Here is a 24,645-nt window from a genome sequence, read left to right as displayed (position 1 = left end):
AGATGGGTACAATACTCACATATCATTTGGATATTTTAAGACTTATTAGTTGCTGTAATATTTGTAATATCTGTCCATACTGGCCATAAAGTGGTCCCTTCACACAAAGGCAGGACAAAATCGATCTTCTCAAATGAACTGGGAATCAAGTGGGTATGTTCGTCCCAGCAGTTGCGTCAAGGTTTATGGTAAATCTACATCTGGTAGAGCAGAACAGAGTGCCACAGAGCGAAACAGAACACGCCTCATATAAAATCTGGACACTGGAGGAAAAAGTCAGCGGCATCGCCCTTAAAGCTCTTATGTAACTAATGGAGTAACCCTTGACTTGTAAGATCTGACCCCTGTGCATGATAGAGCTGCAAATCCCTCACCACCATGCTTCTAACCAGACTACGACCAGCTGGAATGATGTGGGGGGGTCAGGTCCTTCAGGGAGGAGGGGCCGTGGATGCATTATGTGAACTGAGTACAGTGTTTCAAGATGGTGCACCCTTTCTTTTTAAAGGTTGCTACGCAGCACCGAAGCAGGCAGTTCTTCAGGCTTCTACATTTCTGGGCCCACAGATACAGCTGGTCATGACCTCTTCAACTGTGACACAACAAAACAATAATTCATGAGTGTATGTTATTTTCAGTACTGTGATGCAATGGAAGGAAGGAAATGTAAAGTTAACGAAGGAAGGACAAAGGTGAATTAAAGGATTACAGGGTGAGGAGAGCCAGGATGGAAAAAAGCAGAGACAGTGACAGTGCAAGATGCTGTGAACAAACTTCTACAACAGCTACCAGAACTATAAAAAAAATCATATCTATCCAACTATCTACCAATCTCCCTATAGTATCTACCTAGATATGTGGAGGTTAATGCCTCCACATATCTAAGTAGATGACTTCACTTGTCCCAAACAGCACTGAGACATGACAAGACTTTCGTAGTGCATATTGCAGAAGTACTGCATGGAGATGGAATTAAAGTGGTCTGTGATGTGTTAGCTGTGTACTGGGTTGTATTACTACATAGTACCACTTTTTGATGTGACGGCATTACTGATTTATAGCTTGCGTCTCCAGAGCAGAACAAGTTGGTGCATCTACGCTGACTATGTCATACCACTCGTGTATGAATATAGAAGTTAGTGCCCTTGAGGCGTGGCACTGTGTGCTCAATAATTACTGCAGAGCAAAGTGACAATATGCCCACCAAGTTGTCGTCTGTTCGCTCCCCAAGCTAGCTAGCTAGCTATCCTGAGGCTCATGTGAATGCCACACCACCAGAGTCAGCACAACCAGCCCACAGCAACACCCTACAAGTTTGGGTGGGTCGCAATTTCCACAGGGAAGCCACAGCTACAGCGCTAATCGTCACTCAGAAAGCTTTCTAAACAGCGTTAGGCAGCGCTGGATGTCCCACTTTCTGTTGCAAGTAAAATGTTGAAAGATTTTTCAGGATGGCAGAGACACAGGATGTGCTGGGACATTCCCCAAGTCCCTTTCTGTCGGGCAACAGAGCATTAATCGGCTATTTTAATAATCAATTCATCATGTCACTTGTTTTGGAAGTAAAAAGTTCAAGTCACTTCTTTTGTTCTTATAAACATACACTGCTGTCCAGCAGTCCACCTCTTCTGGAAGCATAATTCTTAACTACCATCTTGGGCATCACATGTTCAACGTCAATTTTAACACTTGCATACACCTATGACACATCCACACTCAGGGTTAATAAAAATGCATGCTACTTATGGCTTGGACAGCTAACATATCCAATATCAAAGTAATGCACAAGACAATTCAGAGGATGCAAACTGTACTGTGAAGTGATGTTCAGCTGGACTAATTGCAGGATGGTAACCCATCAAGATAAAATGGGATTATGTTGTTTGTTTTGGACTGTTGGTCACAGAAAACAAGACATTTGAAGAAATTGCTTTGTTTTTTAAAAAAGTTGTAATGGGCATGTTTTACCATTTTGTGACATGTTTTAGAACGAACAGTCAATAAATCAAGAAAATAATCAAACAGTCATTAGTTCCAGGCCTAAATTGCCCATGACTCACCCGTGGTGATTTGCTAATTTCCTAAATGAAACTCAGTAAGAATGAAGACTGTCATCAGGAGATAAAGGTAGCCTACTTTATATTTCTAGCTGATATAAGCATTTGCATGAGGCTACAGCCGTGATCGTTTTGTTTTCAGCGCGAGATCAGTCCTGCACGTGTGATCACATGTGATTGTAGGTGTTTTTACACCAGTGGATATCTATGGTGACCCAATTTGTGTTTCCTCTTAATGTTCTTCACTCTGAACCAAGCTGCATCAATGCGATGACTTTAAACTCCTTTTGTACAGTCTGGCTATGCTCAGCTTTCAGTATCATTTAGTAGAAAAGATTTCTATGGTTTGGATCCCCTGGGCGGCCACCGAAAGGTTTAACACTGACTAATAAACAATAACTTAACTGAATTATTAGCACTTTTTCTTAGCAGCAAGATTCAAATATTGCAAGGGGGAAATGCAAAAAAAAAAAGACTAAAGCCCAGTAAACTTGTCATATTACAAACCACAAAACCTCTGACAGAGATGGAGGTATGAGGCATATAGATTCCTGGTCCTATGTTAGAAAGGAGGATTTGTCAATCTCATCAAAATCACTGGCACTTACAAAATTAGATTTTTATTGAGTGAAGATAAAAATAAAAACATGTTACTTGATTTTTTCCATGTTTCTTTCAGAAAACAATGCAGTGGTGATAGTTGCAACAACACGCACGTTGTACGTAAAAGAATTTGGGCTTGTTTATCTAGATAGCTTAGTTGTGACTAATGGTATCATAGTCCAGCAACTGCGCCTGTCCGTCGTTTTAACCAGGCTGAAGTATAAACCAATGCACAAAAACATGACAGACTAAATATTAAAAGCCATCCATGTTGCCGTCCAGTCAGCTCTACAAAAGCATCATCTCCAGGACCACACTTTTCTGGGACTCTTTGTCATTCAAACACACGACATCAGAGCAGCAGCAAAGTCAGTTTTTGCTCTTTTGAGCTTTTTCCTCATTCTTAAACGGACATTGATGACATGGGAAACAGTGCCGAAAAGTAACAGGCTGCCATATTTCATGCTGTGCGTGAACTTGATCATTGGGAAGAAGTTGTTGCCCTCACTGACAGCGCAGCTGGAGGAAGCCTCAGCAGAGTGCCAGACACCTTCAAGAATAGAAATGTGAGAGCAATGCACAAATATGGTCCAAATGAGGGTCCTCATTCACAAATGTAAGTGTACATTGGACAAGATATATTATAACATGGTGCTACATTGGTTTCTAGCCTCCTTATAGCTTCCAGAGGATGGTTTCTGACACTCACTTGCTAGCAGCTATTGTGTTACCAGGCTATTTGGATAGATGTTCTACACTGATAGCCACTGTTGGCCTCCAGCCACCAACCATCAGTGTTCAGGGTTAACAGCTCCTGTCCTCTGTTAGCTTCAGGCTTATACTGAAGCTGAGGGCTGTTTAACTTCTGCATGTCAGCCGCTACCTATGCCCCAGTTAGCTGCTAGCTCTTAAGTTAACTGTTGGTCAGTAACTGCCGGCACACCAGCAACTATTGTGTGAAAGCACACACAGCTGTGAAGTGCTACCTGTCGGCTGTTAGCCGCTGGGTCTGTCAGGTGTCACTTGTGTCCTTTAGCTAGCTACAGCACTGTGGTAAGTGTTTCTAAGTTAGCTACCATGTTGACTGTATAGAAGTGGACTTAGGCAATGACTTAGCAAGCACACGATTTCAGCCCCTGGTCCGGAGGCATTCTTCAGAAACCCTTTAGCTGCCAGTCGGTAGGTTTGTCTTTGTACAGTCACGCACACACGCACGCACACGCTCCCTCATACACCCCACGGTACCGTGGACGTCGGCGGGTCCTCTCGGAACGCGTATCGGCGCAGAGGTCGCTTCCTCCCGGCTTCGGTGTCCGCCTCGGCTCGGTGTGTCCCCCCCGTAGAGCTCCTCCGCGCTCTTCTTTCACACGAAAACGTGTAATTTAACGAGCAGGACGCGCTTCGCCTCCTCCATATTTACAGTCTGCCTCTCTCACCCTCTCTCTCTCTCTCTCTCCCACCACCAACAACAACATTATTGACGTCCTCCTCCTGCCACGTGACCAGTCTGCTGGGGCTAAAAATAGCCCCAATAGAAACCAATGGAGGCAGACAGACATGGCAGAGATAGGCAGGCAGGCAGGCAGATACACAGTTAAGTTTGTCCTGCTTGCCATTTTCACCTTATTATCCCATGTTTGCTCCCCATATGATGCCTCAGGACACACAACAGAGCTGCTGACTTCAACTAACCGCTGACTGTCAGACCCACAGACAACACAGGCGAGGACTGAAAGACTTAGACTAGTGCCAATCACTTGAGCAATACAGAACCAGTCAATCAAAAGAAAACCATTTTTATGATCAATTTCAATTTTTTCTAGCTTCATTTACCCAACAAAATGTCCCACATCTCTCTGCTGGCTTTCCTCACGCCTGGTTTATTGGCTAGTTTTGTTTGTGTCTCTGGGCTGTAACCATTGCCGTCACGTCACAGTCACAGATCTTAGCATCAGATTTGAAAAATGTGTATGAATGACCTTTCGCAGCACTTCCTGCTGATCTGAGGGCGTTTTCAGAACTCTCAAAGACTCCTCTAACCATCTGGAGAGATAAATATTCCAGCGCCAGGCCCCCAGGTGCTTCAAAAAGCCCCGGTCTCACTGTGAGACAATTCTTTCATTGGTTATTTCATAAATTGTAAATTTAAAAATGACAATATGTACCACTAAATCACAATATCAACTGATAAGCAAAAAAAACAAGTTCTTAAAGTGAGAATGTGTGACTTTTGAAAGAAGAAATAACATATTCTTCCTGTTCCAAATGAAAAGTTCAGCTTAAAAGACATAAAACACACCCTTGGTCATTTCAACACGACCAGGAGTTTTGCTGCCACAAAACTTGGTCTGGTATGACCAGTAGCTTATGTTGTATAATGTTCACAAAGTTTACAGACTTTATGGCTCGTCTCTCTTTATGCTACTGCTATACAATCTTTTAGCATTCACCATTATCCCATAATTGTCCCTTGTGGCCTCAGGAACCACTGTTCAGCAAAAGTGACAGTGTCACTTTAAGGCCCGCATCATGTCAGGTGAGAATTAGTGAGGTTTAGTGGTTAAGTCGTATATATGTTCCCAAACATCAATTAAAAAAGCAAAAGCCAGTTGAGACACAGTAAGCCTTGAGCTTTCAGGACCTCAGGAGCTATGGGGCCTTGTGGGAGTTGCCTGCTTTGCTTGCTTGGTAATCCAGCCTTGGAAATCACATTACATCATTGCTTTCCAACATTTTTCCATAATTTGACAATCCTAATCATTTTAGTCATAATTGCTTCAGTGATCCTCTGACTTCAGTGGCTTCTGGGACATCTAGCCCCATCATTAGGTCAAAATCTCTGTTCGTCCAATACTGTGGTTTATGACCAAATTCCTGCAAAACTAATGACATTCCCATCACCCTCAATAGCACTTTGTGTTTTCTCTGAATTAACAAACAATAGCGTGCTAACATGCTTCACTATGATGGTGAACATGAGACACTTTATACCTGCTTAACATCAGCAGCTTAGCATATAGCTGAAAGCACCGCAGTGACTCAGTGCAACCTCACAGAGCTGCTAGCATGGACGCAGACTCTTGTTCTATTATTCAACTGGCTTTTCCAACACTTAGATCGGCACGAATCTTAGCCCACTGTATCATCATGTGCAAATGTGTTGACAGCATCTCACTGAGACAGTCAAAGGGTGCAAGCTGAGCACCAAGCAGCCTTGGCTGAGAAACAAATGCAAAATACAATGCAAAGGCGCACTGTGGAAGTAAGCATAACAGAATCATGTTGGGACTTCTGCTCCATTTGGGGATAAGCCTGTGAGGTTTTCAAAAAACGATTTAAAAATAACTTTAATTATGATGCATAAGGATAAAAATAAGAATTAACAGTGACAAGATGGACAAAAGGTGAAAGTCATTCATCACTGTTTACAACATAAGGCGAGGAGAGGGAGAGACAGGAGAAAAGGAATCATGGCTGAAGCTATAAATATCTGCACTCTTAGCAAAATGTGACTGCAAAACAGATAGATGAGGAGGGGGAGGTGGAGGGAGCAGAAGTGAGGGAGACTGGGGAAAATGAGGGAGGAAAGGAAGTGAGAGAATCCAACAGAGCACGGAGGTTGGAGAAAAGATGGAGGGAGGAAGGAGAGAAGCAGGGACAGAGATGGAGGAAGGAAAGAAGGAAGGAAGGAAGGAAAGTTGGGGAGGGGGATGATGGGGAAGGAAATGAAATGAAGGAAAGGGGAGAGTAGAGAGACAAGAAAAAAGAGAGGAGAAATATTCTGCTTGAACAGAGGAAAACACATAAGGTAGAAAAGAAAGAGAGCGGGGGTGGAATGAAATGACGGAGAGAGTGAGAGACAGAAATAGAGAGAAAGAAAGAGCTATTCTGGTAATGATGTTGTTGCCATGGAGACGCTGTCCTCAGTCAGACTACTCCACAGGTGCCTCGTGGGTATTTTTAAAGGCCTTCACTGATTGGTGGAGGTCTTTGGAACAGAGGACTATTGATTGGTTGATAAAGGTGAAGGTCAAAGGTCATTCCATTGAATCCCATCACCCTCCAAATGCGTTCTCATCTCCTCGTCCTTTTCTTCTTCCTCCTTCCGTTGCTCGCTAGTCTCTGAATAGTCATGAGCTTAAGTCAAATAAAGCTAAAAATAACACACCACATACATCCTGATGCAAAATGCATGCACACACTGTGCTCGGTTTAAAGGAAAGAGCAAGAGACCTTTGTTTACATTAAAGTGGCTGGAATCTATATTTTTATATCCACAATGGATCACATGACTACTTGCAGCATAGGTGAAAGGGCTTGTTTGCAGTGACAAACCCACAGAGGAATCATCAACTCTGCAGTTCCCCTCAGCTCTCCAGAGACAGGCGAAGCTAGCTGGTGAGCATAGAGGAGCGTGTAGCTGCGAGCCACATACAGAGTAAACAAACAGAGCTAAAAGAGATCGGCTATATGACTTACAGTACATTCATCAGGTAGACAGAGCCTCCAAATAAATGCTAATGCTGCTCGTTGTCTGCTGTAAATACGCAGCTGGTTGCTGACATATTCGCCAAATGCAGCTTTGAAGGTGACAGCGCATCAGAACTGAAAGATACGGAATCACATTGCAATTAAATAGTAGAAAATTTTAATTTATATGATTAAACCTGCATTTTTGGGTCAGTTGAGAGCAAAAACACTCTTGGAAATTATTGCGCCCAACCACGAAATAGATCAGCACATTTAACAAGTCATAATGTGTTAATTCATGACCTTTTGAGGTGTTAGTTGACATTTTTTGTTACCGTTTGAATGAGCCAGGCTAGCTGTTTTCCTTTGTTTCCAGTCTTTATGCTAAGCTAAGATAGCAAGCTGCTGGCTGTCGCTTATTTACTGCACACATGTCAAATTGGTACCAATCTTCTCACCCAGACAGCAAGAAGTGTACTTCCCATAAGTTCACTATAACCAGAGGTAGCAATGGTTGTTGTGTTACACATATGAAATCACATAGGAGTTTGAAATCACACACACACACACAGACACAGACACACACAAACATATATATGAAATATATCAATAACTGTACTGACTGTACTTCCTGACGAGTCACCAAAGACTAACTGGTTGCAGGTGATGGACAAATGGAAATTCACAAAATTATATACCATTTCTATTCCATCATGTAATCAGTGTTTCTTTAATTGTGACCTAATGCTGCACCAGTGGGTGGATATAAAATCTCAGACTAATAGAAGCATCACAGGTTCAAACCCACACAGGTAGAAATGTGTCCAGCCACACTGAAGGAGGGCCGAAGACTTCACTACATTATTACACTGGAAGGACGGTGAGAAAAATGGGCCCACTGGTGTCATTGAAAGTTATAAGACAATAAAAGGGGAAGACAGAGGGAGAGAGAGAGAGAGAATGATGAGAAAAGATGAACGAATAACATGTGAGTGTGTAGCACAGACACACACACACACAGCAAAAGGAGCAGTGGTGACTCAGCCTCCTGTGAGTCACAGGAGAAATCAGAAATGTCAGACAGAAAAACAGCACAGACACACACACACACACACACACACACATGCAGCTGTAGCCACCAGTTTCTGACATTAATGGAGAGAGCCTTGACAACTGTTCTCATTCCACCTTCTGAGTTACACACTGAACACACTGCAGCCACATTTTTTTAGACATCTAATCAAACTTTTTTTTTACCCACAAAGACTTTAGGTGAATATCTGACAGTGGGAGGAAGCTCATCCATAATTCTGCATCTTCCTGTGTTGCCCTCTGAGCCCCTCAGGTCCCCCATCAGGTCCCCAGACCCCAGGGTGAATGCCGCAGATCAGCTGCTACTCTGAATTATCCAAGACTGCAGCGCCCTCAAGAGGAGAGGAAGGGAGGATGCATGATGTTGACATGTCACAGTAAAACTCAATTACCTCAACTGCCCTTACAAACGTTACTTTACTTGACTAAATATATCTATTATTGTATTTAGCTGCAATATTGAGATATTTGTACTTCCAGTACTTCAGTCTTATGCTTCTTTATAACTATTTCACTACATTTTAGAAGGAAATATCTGTTTTACCCACTAAATTCATTTGATAGCTTTAGTGACTGCTTATTGTACAGATTCAGATACAGCTGAGAGGAGGCAAAGATATACAATACCTAAAGATTCATGATCGGAGCCTCTATTAACAGTATACTAATGTGTATAATATTGACATGTTGGACTTCACTTAACATACAACTTATTCTGTATATATGATAAATTCATTTTTTTTTTTTCATTTTGCAATCACTGCACACCGGTCTATACCAATTTTATATTTGATTCTATTGTATTTGATATTTTATGCATGTCATGTTTAATTCTTATTCCTATTCTGTTCTGTACTAATTTATGTCTTTACGTCTTTAATTCTAGTTTTGTTGGAGGCAGCATGAAAACTAACAATTTCACTGCCAGCCAGTGATTCACTGGAAGCTTTGTGCGTAACTTGAAACCTGAAACAGTGTCCCAAAGTTGGTTACGAAAGTTAAAGTACACACGGTGAGGCGTTTGCATGTCAGGAGAGAGTGAAACTCCCTTCGGAGGTTGCACAAAGTCTTTCGAGGAAAACAATTAAAGCGAAAAACTGTCTCTTTGTTTATTTTTTTTTTTCATTCTTAGTGTGTTTTAAAAGGTTGCATTAGTCATGTGAGGGTATAAATGAGCATGACAACGCATCTTCTCTAAATAAAACGAGAAAAGCAACCAGCCACTTACATAAACTGCGAACTCCCCGTGATGATCCAGCTGACATGACGCACGTGGATTATCAGTGCGGACGGGGTCTGAAGATTTGCAACACAACTCTTACTGAGAAAACTTCAAACATGCGGGAGACAGAAAATATCTAGAAAAAACGGTGATTATCGTTAGATCCCGGTTTATGGCGAAATAAATGAATGCCGGTAGCAGTTGTGCAACCCGCGCGTAACCGGACGCATCGTACATCCACAACCGCAGGCTGCAAACGCACTCTAGCACGCATGTTCTGGCTGCAGGTATTTAACAGTAAATGAACTTATTATCACAGGTTTATAGTGATGATATGAAAGGGCGTTTTCTCAGATTTTGTGGAGATCAGAGTGCGCATCTCTCTCTCCGCCGTGCGCCCTTACATCACAGCCACCCGTAGCACTTTCCCTACAGAGTATATCACATTTCCAAAGGAGGCATTCTGCATCTTTATTGTTTCGGTGAAGAAGTGAACAATCCAAGCACTCCCTCCACCACTGCCAGCATGAATGAGTCCTATCACACCGATCACATCACATAGTAGAGCTACTGTAAGGCCTGCTACCAAAACCTCCGGTGCACTTCTCAGCTCAGTGGAAGATGAGTGGAAACAAATGGATTGCACCAGCAGCAGGCCCGCTGTCAGTGTTAGTCATAACGCGCCAACAGCAGAGGCAGGTGCGGCAGCGTCAGTGATGATAGTAGCAGCAGCGGTGGTGGTGGAGGTGAAGTGTGAGTGGAGGGGCTAATTGTTCTGATCTGCCTCGTCCGCTTCTAATGAGCAGCTGCGATTCACTGACAGACACTCCCCCCTCCGCCTCCTTTCCATCACCCCCACCTCCTCCATCACCCCCCTCTCCAGTGTCGCCAAGGCAACAAACCTTTACACTGGAGCTGTTAGTCATCGGTCCACGCAGCCCACCCCCTCCGCCCTTCTCTCGTGATGTTGTTGTGACGTTACTGTGACGAGTCCACTTCAGTTCATTAATATATATATATTTACACATCATATATCCGAGCTGGACCAAAAGAAGAAAAAGTAATTTTATATGATGATGTGTGAACACAATAAAAGGCTAATAATAGTAATAAGTGGTGGCGTAACACTTGTTATTTCCTCCTGACAGACTTGCTGTCACATGGGTTGAGCTTGTTTAGGAGGGCATCCAAAACACACACACACACGCTCTCTCTCTTTCTCTCTCTCTCTTTTTCTCTCTCTCACACACACATCTGCATGGCCACAGGGAGGAGGAAGGCGGGTCTGTAAGTAGACTCCAGGACTTCCTCGGGAGAGCAGAGCGGATCCTGCAGCGCAGTAAGTGTTTCAGCTCTTTATTCTCTCATATTCTTCCCCCCTCCTCATTTAGAAGCTGTCCTTTTGTTAACGCTACCATGACTTTTATCAGAGCAGGGGTGAAACGATCTCCTCACAGTGAAACATAGTGTAGAGTCACGCGTAACGCGCGCAGCGGCAGGTAACAGGTGACAGCTCTCTGCGGGACCGAGCGCGTTTCCCTGTGATCCTCTGTGACATCCCTGCGGTTGTGGCGGTGTGTGTGCGTGTGTGTCCGGATCGGGAGGGGTGATTGACTCGGGTGAGGTGACAGGAATGACTTTCAGCGGCTTGCTGTGTGCAGAAGCCGCGGTAATGAGGCGTGCAGGAAGAAAGCCGTTTGATTTTGGGCCTTTTCTGCTCATGTCCTCGTATGAAGTCCGGCCAGCTCCGTGCGACACTTCCTGCATGTCAGCCCTTCGTCATGTTTGTGCTGCATGACTCTTCCGCTGATGGAGAAGACGATAAAAGCAGCAGATGTGGGTTCCGCGTCTTGTTTTTGTTGTGAAAGAGCTCCGCTGCGCGTCTCACCGTTACGCATTAGAGAAGAGAGTTTATTTGGGAAGGATTTGCTGAGCGGTCTTTACCTGCAGGCCTGCTTTGTGCTGCTCTTCTTCTGAATTCAGTCATTTTGCTTTTATCTGCTAATCAGTCAAACTTGATTTGGAGTTCACAGTGAAAGAAAGTATTCTTACAGTTTTGAGGTACTTGTACTTGACTCAAGTATCCAAACCATATGATCAATATATAAAATATGATGCATGCTTATATCTATCTATCTATCTATCTATCTACAAGAACAGGAATGGAAAGTATGAATGGAAAATGAAAGTGAACGGTTTGAGGTGTATGATAACAGTCCTCTTCAGCGTCAGTGGACAGACTGATGGCCTCTGGGAGGACAGATCTTCTGCTGGGCGTGTTGGTGCTCTGGTTATCAGTCTGTTGCTGGAATTACTCCCATGTTTCCTGGCTTCACAGCACGTTTTGGTCAGTTATCTGATACGAAGGACATCTATGCAATTGCAGCTGACACAAGGGATCGCTGTACTTGGATTTGTCTCTGCATATCATCATGACAACAATTTCTTTTCTATGGCTTTGTGTATGAAGGTCTAAAATCCAGATTTGGTTGCTGGATTCCCTTTGTGGGGTGGAACACACAACAACTGCGACTCCATGACTCCTCCACAGTTAAATGTGTTTTTGTTCCACACAAAAGCTTAAATGACTCAATATCAATTACTAAATTAAAGGGGGGGGGGGGGGGGGGGGGGGGAATCAGTTGCCGCATTCTAAATTTCTGCTGAAGAAACCTGATTACTTCGCCATGTGGTGCTCTGCAATTGTCTTTCTCTACCTCAGCTTCCTAATTCAATTCATCCTCGTTTAATTCAAGGAAGAGGACAGCCCAGGGCATCGGCTGCTGTCAGTAATCCCTCTCTCTGTCATTCTCAGATCATGGACGATTCCGCTCCACGTTCTCGTGGCGTTATGTTTTTGTGCCTGGTGGGAGCGTCACAGGTGCTGGGTCTGGCCTCGGTGGTGCTGACCGGCGTGTGGATGGGTCACTACCGCGGGGGCTTCGCCTGGGACGGCTCAACACTGGAGTTTAACGTGCACCCTCTGTGCATGGTGCTGGGGCTGGTCTTCCTGCAAGGCGACGGTGAGTCCACGCTGATCACTGATCAGTGCGCGCTGTCACACTCTGAGGAAACTACAGTTTCACCATCCTATAATACATTTTCGTAACATTTTATGGACAGCTTGTATGTCACTAGAAGTTGTATTCAAAGAAAGCTGAAATACTGTAGGTGCATAATGAGGGCCTCAGCCTACCGAGGCCAATAGTTGGCAGTTGTTAACACCCATTTATATGTATCAAATGGCCTGATTTTTATAACCAGCCCTGTTTGTTTTTGGTTGAGTTGGCATGTAGACCTGCCTATGCTACATTAGCATTAATCTTAGCACATCAATGCAAAGCTGAGGCTAAAAGGCATTCTGTCATTGCGCCTGGTGGCCCCCATTCATCATCCACAGGATGCAAGCAAATTGCCTCTCATAGCATTGTGGGATTACAGGTAGTGCATGAATGACCAATGCACAAATGTGTGCAATGCACAGACCTCCAATGTCTATGGAGGTGAAGATCTTAATAGGTATACCCCTTGCCACCAAGATTACAGGTACACACAAAAACAAATATTGCCATAAAGTCATGCAAACTGATGGAGTAAGTTGCAGGTTGCCTTTTTATACAATGTTTTTTAATGAGCAAGCCATTCACAAGCTTGTGAGCACTGACACACCCACAATGACAAGCAAGGAGTGGCTGGGCGGTGTCCCATAATTTCTTATCTTGCAGCTGGCCTTCACCGTTACCATGAATATTTGTACCACGTGTCATGGCAAAGTGGTAAAACAGCCAATTACTGTCTCTGGAGCCAAAAATGGTTTCTGTAAAACAACAACATGTAGGCAGATGTGGAGTATTCACACTTTCCAAGAGAAACTGACAAACGATTTTTGTTGCTGTTGAAGTAAAAGGCATGCCGGTGTTTGTGAGGACACACTCACAATGATGAAAAAGGCTAATCTCAACAGTAACTACAGCTACAAACATGCTAAAAGAGACAGTGTTATGCAGGTAAATTTTGTGGTGAGCGAGCTAATAGGTAAGAAGCTGAAACCTCACTCAGAAGGAGAACTTGTGAAGGACAGGCTTGTTGCTGCTGTGGAGCTGCTAGAACCAGACAAAGTAAAACCTGCTGTGAAACTCAGCGATGGCAAGTGTCTGTGTGATTTGGCCTTCATGTGAACATTACCAAGAACAAAAGCTGCTCTGACATCTGAATATGCTGCTGAGTGTGAAAACTCCTTCAGGCGTTTGGTGAGAGGTTTCACAACATGAAAAGTAGAGAAAAGGAACTGAACATATTTGCCACACCGTTTACTGTGGAATCAGCTGATGTTCCTGACAACCAGCAACATGAAATCATTGAGCTGCAAAACAATGACCTGCTACTGAGTACAGCTCCATTCAAAACTGACTCTTTCCCCCAAAAGCTGCTGTAAAACCAAGCTGAACTGCAGCAAATCTGCTTGAGGACTATGTTACACACCCACATACACACAAACATCTTTTCATCCAAACTGCGTACGAACAAAACACAATCAGGTGTTTAAGGAGAGACAGGAGGTGTTAGGCACAGTTTAAGATAAACGCTAAAATTGTTATGTTAATGTGCTCACAGTGACAGTGTTTTAAGCTGCAGCTGTGCCACTAGCTTCTGTAACGTGAAGAAATCTTTGATGTCTAAAAATCCTCTGCAGCACTCAGTCCTGTCTGCCTTCCTGTTATGTTACAGACATGTCTGCACTATGCGGGCCCTTAGCTCACACGTAGACTCACCTCTTTCATCAAGTCATGACATTTAACCTGAGACGGTCACCAAATCCATGAGCATTTATCCTATAGGGACCTTGGATATCTGTTTTCATGGCAACCAATCCACTAGACACTTCACCCTGAACCACAAATGGGAACCTCCTGGCAGCATTAGATGTATTTTAGTCCTGACCAAAGTGATGGCCGTTACATGGACAGTGCCATCCCTAGAACCACACCACTTGCGTGGCCAAAACATTAACATAACTAGAAGTCCTTGCAGGAATTGAGCCGTTGTCTCTGCCTACCACACGGCTGACATCACTGATATCTTCAGATTAACCCGGCTGCTCCCACATCAGTTTGTAGTCATGGTTACGCCCAGTCATTTTCAGACAGCATTCTGGAAATTGAGTGAAACTGGAAGCAGAAAGAGGATGCTGTGTTTTAGTCGGCCTGTCGATGTGTGCATGCGTGTCTTAGCCTCAAGCACTGTGTTGCAGGCCTGTTGCATTAAGATGACACGACCCAGAGACCCGCCACCCACCACCCAGCAGGTCTGATTTATACAGAGGGAAGGGGAAATGGTTTGGATCGTTGTCAGTTTGAGTGTGTTTTTGGGACATAGCCAGCGAAGCTTTGACAGAGTGGCCCAGCAGGGACTGGAACCAGTGGCGCTGGAGGAGCCAGTAAGCAAACTCAGCAGCTTCTTTTTCAGCTACAGAGCACAAGGGGTCCGCTCTGCCTTTTACTGATTAAATCCACATACGACCAAATGAGGACCTTTTCAAAACTGGACCCTCTAGTTTTACAAATTTTGACCCTTCTGTTATACTGCTGCTGTGTGAAGCTATTTAAATACAACATTTGAGGTGATTGGGCAACACCTGAGAGGTTCATTGTGTATTTGTGATGGGGAGGAGGGGGCTCACTTGGGAGGGGCAACAATTGCATCAGAGTGGCTCTGACTTGAACTGCTTCTCTTTGATGAGGCGTCTGATGTCAGATGGTACTGATGATGATGATGATGATGATGATGATGTCCTTTCAGAACTGAGTCTGAAAGGAGCGGCTCTCAGTAGCAGGTCATTGCTTTGCAGCTGAATGATTTAATGCTGCTGGTTGTCAGGAACATCAGCTGATTCCACATTAAACAGCAAACATGTTCAGTTCCTTTTCTTTACTTTTCATGTTGTGAAACCTCTCAGCAAACGCCTGAAGGAGTTTTCACACTCAGCAGCATATTCAGATGTAATAGCAGCAGAGTAGGAATATGCAAATATGCAGTGTCTCCTGTTTCAGTTGAACTTGCAATGTGTGTTCATTGTATGCCTGAACAACAAAAGGACCACAAATAACTTTCTTCACTGAAGAGAAAGGTTTTTCTTTTTCATGATTAATTGAACATTTCTTACGGATAATGTTAAAGTAAGAGAGAGTGTGAGAGCCTGTCAGTCAGGAAGTCAGACTCTTTACATCATTCATCGTCATTTCCATCCAGTCACATGTGAGGCTGGATGGAATCGGCTTTGACATGTGACGCATAGTTTAAATTTCAACTGAAACATTTAGCCTAATAAATGAGTTCGAGTTTCCAAAAGACGCTATAATCATATTCTGGGGTATTAAATAGCGATTCCACACTCAGGATATCAGTCATTACAGATGCAGCTAATGAATAAATAATATGAAGGCATTCGGCCAGGACAAATGCTTCCTGTGCCTCGGAGCAGAATATAGCATCATTACAGAGCGCAGGTTGTTCTTCATGTCCAGGTGTTCATTAAACAGGCTACAGAGAGAAAACACTCACTGCTAAGAGGCGAGTGAGGGAGACTTTATGTCACCAAGGCTTAGAACCAATTCACTGTGTCGCATTCTGGTGTGACCAGCCCATTAAGTTCCCTTTTATCATTCTACTTCCTTCATTTTCTGTGTGAACAGCTGAGCGTAACCCCATGAAAGCCTTTGCAGAGAGACTGTCCAAAACTGTGTATTTAACAATTATTGTTAATAATGACTGCAGGCTTTTCAGCCCGCCCTCCAGTGTAGCCACTCTGACAGCCATCAACACTGTTGCCTTCAGGTGTGTTTGGAAGGCACCTCGTTTGAACCAGTTCTTGTAAACATGATCATGCAGCTTGCATTTCTCCAACTCAGACTGTGTGAAGATAACAGGAATGTTAAGATTAGCTGGGGAGAAAATGAGGCAACGGTGACATTTAGGTACACAAAGCAGCTTGGTTAAGAATTTCTGAGCCACGCCTCAGCTAAGTCATCATCTGTCTTGATAAGGTCTCCACAGCTGATCTGTCGCTGATGTTCCTCAAAGAAGGATACATTTAAAAAGGTAAACGTGTTACTTCTGGGGCGAGCGGCTGTCCAAATTGTTGCTGTCCACCTTCTCCACGATGTGTTCGTGCTGCCTGCTCACGCTGCAGCGGGTCCTGGTGATGCCTGTGGTCCCGGAGATGAAGACAAAGTGAGACGTCCCTGTTTTTCCTCCTCTGTTTCGCGCCTGCGGCCCTGGGTACTTCTGCTAATGAGAGTAAGCAGATTAGTTTAACTGGTTCACAGCTGTCTGTTACAGAGCTAGATTACATTAGAGCCATAAAAACAAAGGTCAGCTGGACATTAGATGGGGACTGACGGGAGGGGGGGTTGTAAGAGATGGAAGCAGCCTGGAGGGAAACACACCTCAAAGCTGATTCACTGTCATTCAGTCTCAGGCCACGTCCACACTAACGTGAATACATTTGATAACCAACCGGCTTCCTTCTTTGGAATAAGACACACTGTGGTCTTCATGCTCGTTCTGTAAACAGCAAATGGCACTTCACACTGAAACAAGAGGTATAAAGCTGCTGTCACAGACGGCTAAAAGGAAGGGTTTAAACTGGGCACAATTAGCAGTTGTGTAGAGTTCAAACATTTGCTCTAAGGAAATGAAGGCAGATGCCTTCTGTACCCAAACCACAACTGTTCCCTGAACTTAACAATTAGTTCTGTTGCAACCAAACTTTGACTGAAAATTAAAATTTTATGAATGTATGTATGTAAATATACTATATATATTTGTATGTGTGTATGTGTATGTGTATATACAGTACATACACGTGTATGTGGTCTGTGTAGGCCTGTTAGAATCAATCTTTACACCTTCTACATGTCTAAATGTCTCTCTTACACATTACACATTGTTGTCTAACACAGATACATAAACCTTTTTTTTTTACATTTTTAAATGTCCCTGTTTTGAAATGGAAACCAAACCATTTAACTGCTTTTTGTTGTGACGCCATGATGTGCTGATGGGATGTTCCCCCATTTTCAATTTCATTGCCAGTCTGCTCTTTTAAAGACCTCCTTCATATACACTTCTCAGGGTTTAGTATTTTGACTATTTTTGCTTGTCTTTTCTCACTTTGGATTTTAATCACTTCTTGGCCTCATGTGTAGTTATGTTGTTAAGCTATTTACTTGATATATCCTGCTATAATTGTTGCCATTATTTTTACAATTGTCTTCGCTGTCAGTGCATGAAGATGTTGGCCAGAAGTTGTGGAACATTGTTGTTTTTACTGGAAAGTTTTCAGCAGAAATACTGACTTGATAAAGCCACATCCATTTTTCCTTCACAGTCATTGATTGTCTTGTCCGTTTCGTCATGAAAAGGTTTGATTTTCTTTAAGGTTCTGAAGATATTCCTGGTTTCCTAGTTTTATCACTTATTGCTATGCTAATTGTCTTGGGTGTTTTGACATTTGCCTTCTCTGTTTGATTGGTTGTTACAGCCTGTGGCTTTCCTACAAAGATGAGTTGCTTCAGTTTGTGTATTTGATGCGTGGTGAAGGACCATGACTGAGAAGCTGTGTCTCTCATGAACTTATTTTTGATTGTAAAATCTGTCTGTCTCTCTCCAGCCATCCTGGTCTACAGAGTATTTCGAAGTGAGCCAAAGAGGAGCGTAAAGCTGCTTCACGGGATCATTCACCTGCTCGCCCTCATCGTCAGCATCATAGGTGAGAGAGAGAGGGATATACATGTGTGAGAAACTAAGAGAAAGCCACAAGAAAAAATGGCTGAAATATTGTTTGTTTGGTGTGTGTGTGTGTGTGTAGGTTTTGTAGCTGTGTTTGACAACCACAAACAGTCGAAGATTCCGGACATGTACTCTCTGCACAGCTGGTGTGGCATGATTACTTTAGTCGTATTCTGCATACAGGTACACACATGCATGCACGCTCTATAAATGAATAAATACATTAGGGTAAAATGGATAAAAAACTGTAACACTAACTTTGGACCCCTCTCCACTCTCCAAGTGGGTGATGGGGTTGCTGTTCTTCCTGTTTCCTGTTGCGTCGTCAAGGTTACGAGCCTCGTATCTCCCCGTCCATGTGTTCTGTGGTCTGGCTCTGCTGGCTATGGCCATAGGGACGAGCCTGCTAGGCATCACAGAGAAACTCCTCTTCACGATCATGTATGGCTGTATCTCTCTCTCTCTGCGTTCTAATTATTATATATTATATATGTGTATATTATTATTAATGTTGGGTTAGCATTAGCAGTAACTGAGTCCAGCTCTGATATGGCTGTAAGAGGGTGAACGATAAACAATGGTGCTGATATTGATGAGATAAAATTACAAACAGTAACACCTGACTACATGCTGCAATAACCAATCAGTAAACCAATCAATTGCTTTTTCCACAAAAAAGAAAATAACAAAAAAAAGTAGGCTAACACGTTCTTCCAAGTGGGCCCTGAATGCAACACACGTAGCAGCTGATATCAGGTCAGTGCATCATGGTGACGAAAGAAGATGTGGGGTGTTACGCTTTTCAAGAGATCACTTTTTAGTTGAGGTAAAAGGTGATGAGTAGTGATGAGAAAGGCTAATCTCAACAGCCATTGCAGCTACAAACATGCTGAACTGGATGAGCTGCGAGGAGAAATGTGCTTGGGTTAAGTTAACGCTCTTCAGTTTGGATGCCCAGCAAGCAGCTTTCACAGACCACATCCTGACAGATTCAGTGTTCTGCAGGCAGGTTCTGTGCTGAGCGAGCTAACTGCACACAAACTACCTTAGACACAATGACTTGCATTTTGCTTCAACTAAAAAAAAAAGTATCTTTTGTCCTTTTCTCTTGGAATCCACATCTACTTTTGTCACTATGGTGCACTGCTTTGCGTGTGTTGCATTCAGGGACCACTCAGAACAACGTGTTAGTCTACTGAAAACTACATTCACAATCAAAGATGTAATAATACTTACTGTCAACAAATCTGTCATCATTCATCTGATATATGTCTTATACTGTATATACTGTATATATATTTGTAGTATACTATGTTTTATGTATATATTTATATACACTATAACCTGTTATAGTATACATGTATACATGTTTTATCCCTTTCTATCTCTGTCATGTTACCTATTTCCATCCCATCTATGCTTATATTTTATATGTCTTTGTATCTGATTTATGTCTTTTTCTATCGCTCTGTGGGCCCAGGTCAACCTACTCCCAGTTCAGTCCAGAGGGGGTGCTGGCCAACACCTTGGGGATCGTGCTGGTGTGTTTTGGGGTGCTGCTGGGCTACTTGATCACCAAGGAGGAGTACAGGCGTCCGCCAAACCCAGAGGAAGAGTCTCTGTCTGTCCACTTCAAGACCCTGACAGAAGGGCGGTCACCCACCACACCCTGACCTCAGTGAGCCATGTGACACCTCCTGCTCATCTAGACACAGTGTCCTGCGGACAGACTAGCTGTGCTTCAAGTCTCTGTTAATACCTAGTTACAAAGTCATTAGTCAAAACACAAATGTCCATGAATGTGTTCAGAAAAGAGTTTTCAAAAGTTTAGGTTTGGTTCAGTGAAGTCCATGAAATCATGGACAGGAAGCTTGAATGATGTGTCTCTCCTGTTGTCATACCAACCTGACCTATTTGACATCAGACTTTCTCCCTAACTTATTTATTTATGCTTTATTCTTTCATGTGGCTCATAAACAGAAGACACCTTGCAAATGCTCATTGCAGTAGAAGGAAAATAGTATCACACCACCCTGATTTTGTACGGCTTCAAGCAGGAACGCTAGCAGCTCAAGCTGACCAATCACAGTTCTTGTTGTCTCCACGTGGTATCTGTAGCTGCTACAGTCCCAATGTGTCGTAACATTTCAGAGGAGCAATTATCACGTAGACCGTACCAACAGTGGCTACATGTTGACAGCGGAACCCCTTAATGCAGAAGTATGAATGTAGTTTATGTGTATCTACCGCTTGGACTAACCACATTTTCAGGTGGCCCCCCGACTAGAGTTCTGTACAATCCTAAACCTGAGACCCAAGCCCAGTCCATAACTGTATCTTTAACACTGTTTCTACCAAATACTCAGACCTGACCCACTTTACTGTAGCTGTATTTCACTCCTTACTGAGGCTTTATTAGAGCCATCAGGTCAAGTAGCAGAATTCTTACATCCCACCACTCTGGTGCATACCGACCAGATGTCAGCACTAGAAATGTCTCGAGTTGGTGTTTGGGATGATATTCTAGTAGATCGTTGTCTGCTCCAATAAGACCCATCAAATTCTGATCCTGCCTTTACTGCACTCTACTGTGTCATCAAACTGAATGTTTTATAGTCAGAGTGACGCGTCTTCTCTTGTAAAGATGCATCACTCTGTTCAGTGATTGTGTCGGGAGGAGCATTCTCCCAGTTAGACTTTCATAGTCTGCTCCTGTATGTCAATGTGCTGAATACATGTCTAATCAAAATTGCAATTGTCTGCTGTTATGTATATATATATATTTTTTTCTGTACATCTTGAGCATGTTTGGCACAATGTTTGGTTTTCGGCTGAACTAAGTCGTAGCCTGAGTGCATACTGGGCAGCTGGATCCTTTAGGTAAATGTGAATGGGCTCAGTATGGGCAGATACTGAATAGTGAAGCAGTCAGATAGCACAGTTTGGCTTTGTTACACACCAGAAGTCAAACTGATGCAGTCGTTTTGGTGTGATTTGGTGTGACTGTGATTAAAGATAGATATATTAAAATTTGCACGTATAAAGTTGAAGTTGAAGTGGGTAAAAGCTGTGACGTCAGCAAAATTAATTCCTTTGGACATCAAAATGTAAAGCTGCAGCGAAGATTTGTGCCAAATGATCATCCAGTCAGTCTTCATCAAACTCACGCTGTCAACACTCCAAAATGATGTTCGTAAAACAAACTGTAAACGTTTAAAAGTCATGGGAAAAGGTCTCGTAGAAAGTTCAGCGTTTGTGAACGTTATTTACGCCACACTACTTTTGAAGGTCACAACACTATTAATTGCATTCAAATGAAGTCTGTCCTTTTATCAATGTCCCACAGGATCTACACCTGTCCCAGATCCGGGGGGCGAGAAGCCAAGTCAGCTCAGCTTGTCCATAAAACGATGCATAAACAGAATGTACTCCATTAGTAAGGTGTCTGGATTCAAACTTTTTACATGGCTGTCCAATCAGTGTTATTGGTAAACGTAGTCAGGTGAAGCAATACGTTCCTCGGTGTGTGACGTCAAGGTATTTTTACTAACCCTGAGAGGCAGTTTGTTGTACAGCCAGCAGCAACCACATAACAATCCGACAATGGGGAAAATAAAGAATAAATGCAACAGTTCACCGAGTTACAAGCCCAATGGCAGCATAGATAACTGAGCTCCAAGTCAACCAGTCAGTCATGGTCGTGCTATAATTTTGCTGCACTTTCACAATAACCTTTCACAACAGCAGCCGGCAAAGGTGAATGTGAGGAATGAGTGAATAAACCGTGAAAAACTGATTTTTATGAAGGTATTGTCAACATTAAAACTTTCAAGCTTGCATAAATACTGCACAAAGTCAACAACCTGATGGTTAATCACCACAGGAGAGATGACTGCGGGACTCTTCCAAAAGTCTGCTGTCATCTCTTCTTTTGGACACACTCATTTCCAGGAAAGAGAAATCGCATCAGTCTGTGATGATCAGGGTCATCAATGCTGAGGAATTGATGTGATCGAAGCCGGACGAACCTAACAACCTGACGCCTCAAACACACTGGCTTGACTCGTGCATACCAAATAAAAGACGTGGGAAGACGTACACCTGGGGTGATCTGGTGGAGGAAGAACATCTGATAAAATGTCATTCGCCTTCACACACTGAGACCTTTAAGATAAAAATCCATCAGCCAGCAAATCAGGCAAGGATGAATGGTGCGGATGCTGTTTAACCTTCCTGCTCAACCAAAAGGCTTCATACAATAAATAGCTGAGGAGGAATCAATAAAAAGTAGTTGCAGAAAAGTCTCTGCACTTTCTGGGTGTGTCAGAATCATGTCTAACAGAGTGCCAGGCACATTGTCAGCGCCTGACCTGTAAGCAAACTGGAGTAGGCCAAATTTAGCTTGCACTGTGTCTCTCCTCAATCTCCTCAAAATGATTTCATGATAAGAGAGGTAAACCCCACAGGCCCATACCATGTGTGTGTGTGTGTGTGTGTGTGTGTGTGTGTTTTGCTGCCTTTTGGAAATGTACTGCTTGACATGCCCTGAAGATAATGAAAGCGCTACATGAAAAGGAAGTGGTCAAATGCAGGAATTTGTTGAGTTGGCAATGTAGTTTAACTTAGCCGAGGCTACAACCATCGTGCTCCGTGGCAACGTGGGCATCAGAAGCACACGCAATGCATCCTGGTACATATAGGCCCTGCTGGCATGGAGCAGGAGAGCTCAGTATAATAGGCACGAAGGAATTTATTGCTTCAATTTACCTTTAACACTAATAAGACACCCACATAAAATTTGGCAAAATTTCCCTTTAAATGTGTGTCATGTCATGTCAGACCTGCTCAGTGTGTGTCCAGATGTGTTGTTAGAGTTCGGTTGCGTGATGCGTTTTAACCGATAGCTGTTAAATTCATTCCAAATGAAAAACATAGCTCTAGTTGTTTTTTTTTTTTTGACTCAGCACTCGTGCCTAATGCAAAGCTTTGACTGGTGTTGTTTGTGTTTGACAGTGTCATCTTTCAAATGGAAGTCTCAACCTCACCGGAACAACCTGAAATAAACAAAAACGTGTGAAACGGCGTTTTGTCCTGTTGTGTTTTTCACATGACTTAAACGTGTGATGTAGTTTGAGGTGTTAAAGCTGCGTCAGGTTTGGGTGACTGTTTGTTTAAAAGCAATTATTAACAGATCAACCAGAGCACGAGCACATCCAGCAGCTAAAGAGCCAGATAACACGACTCAGGTGCTGCAGTTAAACAGTTTTTAGTCACATTTATTTTACAACAGTATTTCCATTTTCTGCTAAAGTATTAATCACACCACAGTATTTGAAGTACTTAACAATGTGCCTGGAGGGAAAAATACATCCTGATTAGTTTTCTTGCTGAGTTATATGAAAAGATTGATACCACTCTAATATCTGCCCATTAAATATGAAGCCACAGCCAACAATGGCTGTAAAAACAAGCTGTGGTTTGATAGGATGGGATGTCCCTGACTATTTGCCGACTGGCAGCAATAATTTCCTGCAGTCTTGCAATCAGAGTTAGGTTGCCAGACAACCACTATATAATCCAATCATATAATAGCTATATATATCATGACACGTGTTTTGTTGAGACAGGAACTGAAGCCAATGTTTTCATGCATCGTTTGTGAGAATCTGCCCATTTCTTCACCCCTAACAGCTAATGTATTTGCAGCCTTTAGCTGTGAGCTAGCGGGAGTGTGCAGCTCAGCCCAGGGCGCACAGCTGCTGTTGCTTTTGACACTGTGAGTGTATTTTCCTGGTAATCCTTGTGCAAAATATTGTTCTGTAACATCGGGGTTTGGGACGAGGTGAGTATGTTCACAGTAAGAACTTTGTGAGGTGATAATATGTTCAAGATTTGCATACAGGTTGTTCCACTGCCCTCAAGTGACAGTAAACACACGTTCATGCAGCTTTAAAGCTGGGGTGTGCGGTTTTTACATAAAAATTAACGTCTCTGACATTCAAGCCCTTGACAACAAGCTCATATGATGCTGATTAAGCTTACCGCCACCGGGTGAGTCTCTATGTTTAGACCAAAGCCTTTAAATCTGGTGCCTGTGGCGAGATTTCTGCTCTGGTGCTGGAGGCATGCTTCATTAGCTGTTTTTGTGTAATTTCTCTCATTGGCAAAAGTTCTGCACTGCAGGTGTAGGCTGTGTTGTCAATTATTGGATGCCCATGAAAGATGGCGTAGAGGAGTTTCCACTCTGATGGCCCCTGTAGGGTCAGTCCCCCAACACGCCCGCAGACAGGAAGAAAGACATACACATCTGTCTTTCATTCAGCTTTATTCCTCTTTGCAACGTTAACTCAGCAGTCAGTAACTTCACATGAGTTGACACATTCATGTTGTTTAAAATGTTTAATAATGACG

General features: G+C 43.1%; 2 protein-coding genes across 3 annotated transcripts in view; one reads left to right on the top strand and one right to left on the bottom strand.

The window, feature by feature from the left end:
* The window catches only part of hdac5 (histone deacetylase 5), a 60,757-nt gene extending 56,702 nt beyond the window's left edge, over positions 1-4,055 (bottom strand). The window contains exon 1 of the mRNA XM_041957833.1: positions 3,906-4,055. The gene's annotated coding sequence lies outside the window, so the exon portion shown is untranslated. The remainder of the gene's footprint in view (positions 1-3,905) is intronic.
* A 6,656-nt stretch (positions 4,056-10,711) lies between these two features.
* Positions 10,712-23,223, top strand: LOC121620758 (transmembrane ascorbate-dependent reductase CYB561). 2 transcript variants are annotated; one of them, XM_041956941.1, is made up of 6 exons: positions 10,712-10,783; positions 12,260-12,467; positions 18,116-18,214; positions 18,314-18,417; positions 18,518-18,675; positions 19,715-23,223. In XM_041956941.1, exons 2-6 carry the CDS (start codon positions 12,263-12,265, stop codon positions 19,905-19,907), a joined length of 759 nt encoding a protein of 252 aa, XP_041812875.1. In that variant the 5' UTR covers positions 10,712-10,783; positions 12,260-12,262; the 3' UTR covers positions 19,908-23,223. The 2 variants fall into 2 exon arrangements, with proteins under 2 accessions (XP_041812875.1, XP_041812874.1); XM_041956940.1 differs by lacking the exon at positions 10,712-10,783 and adding an exon at positions 11,239-11,280.
* The last annotated feature ends 1,422 nt before the right edge of the window (positions 23,224-24,645 follow it).

The sequence above is a fragment of the Chelmon rostratus genome, chromosome 17 (genome assembly GCF_017976325.1).
Source record: "Chelmon rostratus isolate fCheRos1 chromosome 17, fCheRos1.pri, whole genome shotgun sequence".
NCBI lineage: Eukaryota > Metazoa > Chordata > Actinopteri > Chaetodontiformes > Chaetodontidae > Chelmon > Chelmon rostratus.
The sequence above is the reverse complement of the archived record's forward strand: the minus strand, read 5'-3'. Positions and strand labels throughout refer to the sequence as shown.